The sequence below is a fragment of the Denticeps clupeoides genome, chromosome 4 (assembly GCF_900700375.1).
Source record: "Denticeps clupeoides chromosome 4, fDenClu1.1, whole genome shotgun sequence".
Lineage (NCBI taxonomy): Eukaryota > Metazoa > Chordata > Actinopteri > Clupeiformes > Denticipitidae > Denticeps > Denticeps clupeoides.
In genome coordinates, this window is record NC_041710.1 from 20,783,364 (window position 1) to 20,785,603 (window position 2,240).

Here is a 2,240-nt window from a genome sequence, read left to right on the forward strand (position 1 = left end):
GCTTTTATGTGGGCAAATAAACTTGAATAATGCCTAGTCAAGAATGTTCTGTGGAAATCCCCACTCCATTAACTTCCCTTCCCCCCAACACCTTTGGGTCTCTGCTAGGACCAAAATCTCTGCTGTTACTCTTCTCACGCAGTGTAACCGCACGGTGTGCTTTAGCACTGTGTACAGAGGTGGGGAAAGCGGCTGTGTGTGGGGGTGGAGGTGTGTGTGTGTATGCTCCCTCTTCAATGGATGCTTTGTGGGGCCAGCGTCTATAAAGGTAGCCAGGACCTTCCAGTCGCCCTGCACAGGGCCGAGCCTCTCCTTCATCTACCCTTCCTCCCCTGAAACTCTCTATCCTTCTTCAACCATGCGTGGATTTGCCGGGGCAGTGCTGCTGCTGGCGTGCTACGTCTGGACAACCCACTGCCAGGTCCAGAGCAGCCAGGCAAGCCCCCCGAACGATCAAAGCCAGGGCAAGGGCAACAGCATACCAAGCAGCACCACCGACCACGGCAGGCAGCGCATCATCTGGGACGAGCCCATCAAGTTCGACACAAAGGCCAAAGTCGGCTGCAGCATGGTCGTGTCTGGACAGAACAATTTCACCAAGCTGCGTGTCACCTGCAAGAACAAGGGCAAGTCCTACTGGTGCGACTTCCTTGGCAAGCCAAACCTGTGCCGGGCATACAACAAGAACCCCCGCCACTACTTTACCCAGATCATGTGGGAGATGCGCAAACTCCAGAACGCCTGCCAGGGTCCTCGTGTCTACAAGCCCACCATGTGCAAGAACGCCATCGACGAAGTCCAGATGGTCTTCCACAGCTCCTGGCCCAAAGTAAGCATCTCTCAAACGGATCAGCAGCACCAACAGCAAGCTGTGCCAGTGGCCACCACCAAGCCTGAGCAGAAGCCCCAGGCAGCAAAGCCGGTGAAGCTCCAGCCGTCCAGACCTGTTGCCAAGCCCGGCCAGCCCAACCCGCCCGCACAACCGAAGAAGTCCATAGCCAAGCCCAAGAGCACAACAGTCAGACCCACAACACCAAGTGAGACCCAGTCCACCAAGCTGGCCGAGGAGTACTGCTGGAAGAGCTTCCAAGGCGTCTGTGCGTACTTAATCAGCTGGTTCCAGAACTAACAATAGGTGAGGAATTTCACGTTCATGCCAATCATCCAGACAACGATTATATACGTAGTGAAGTTTTGTCATGTAGCTTGTAACCCTTGATTTTTATTGGTATACTTCTATCTTTTTCCGTATAATTCAGCAGACTACTTGCAACAGGTAAGAAGAGGCTGTGACTGATTCATTCTTAATGTGATACCAGACCATGAAGAATGTGTCTTCTCAAGAAAATAAGACTGAAACACAGATGAATGCAGATGATCCTGTTTTAATTTGTGACATCTACTTTAGCAGACCAATTTCTGATCTTGATGTTTCCTTCTGAAAATGAAAAAATGTTTTTTTTCTTTTTAATGTTATTGACTATTTCTATTTAAAAATACAAGAAATCTCATTGGTTGAATAAAGTGTTTGTTCCTCAGAACTTTCTGTAATTATGACTGCTGCAGTTCTTTTTCCTGATAAAAAGTTATGGAATTTTATTTATCTGTTAAGATTCGTTTAACGAGCATACTAGCATACTAGAACAGCTCTGGTGGGGGTGAAGGGCATATACACATATACGGCATTTGTGATGCATATTTTAAGCGAGAAAATAATTAAACATATTAAATTTTAATGATACAAAATCACAATTATCTTCATATTTCGAACTGCAACAAATGGATAAAAATAAAATACACTTAAATTATTATTCATTTTCTAAAGCCACAGGTAGCCGCAGTGTAAGGTTAAAAGAGCCACAGGTTGGTGAGCCCTGAACTAGAATAAATGTTTTACTGGCTGACACAAAAAATACAAATGAGCAGCAGGTGGCGCTGGTGGCGCCATTTGAGTGGGAATTCACCGTCTCACAAGGCAGGTAAAGCAGATTAAGTGTTGTCACTTGCCTTGAAACACCGCATCGGTGCCCGCTTGAAAGCATACACCCTGGAGAATAAGCACCTTATGAGAATGTGAAACAAGACTCCTTCACAAACACTCACAACCACACACAAAACATGCCAGATTAACATCAGATTGACATTTCAGACACACACAAAACATTTCACGTGTGGCAAAAACCTCAATCAATAGGACAGGGCTACTAAACAATGAATGCATGATGTGACATTGTCATGGC

General features: G+C 46.2%; 1 protein-coding gene across 1 annotated transcript; it reads left to right on the forward strand.

Moving 5' to 3' along the window:
* The first annotated feature begins 358 nt into the window (after window positions 1-358).
* On the forward strand, window positions 359-1,129 carry LOC114787851 (fibroblast growth factor-binding protein 2-like). The gene has a single exon (XM_028975749.1). It carries the CDS (start codon window positions 359-361, stop codon window positions 1,127-1,129), a length of 771 nt encoding a protein of 256 aa, XP_028831582.1.
* The last annotated feature ends 1,111 nt before the right edge of the window (window positions 1,130-2,240 follow it).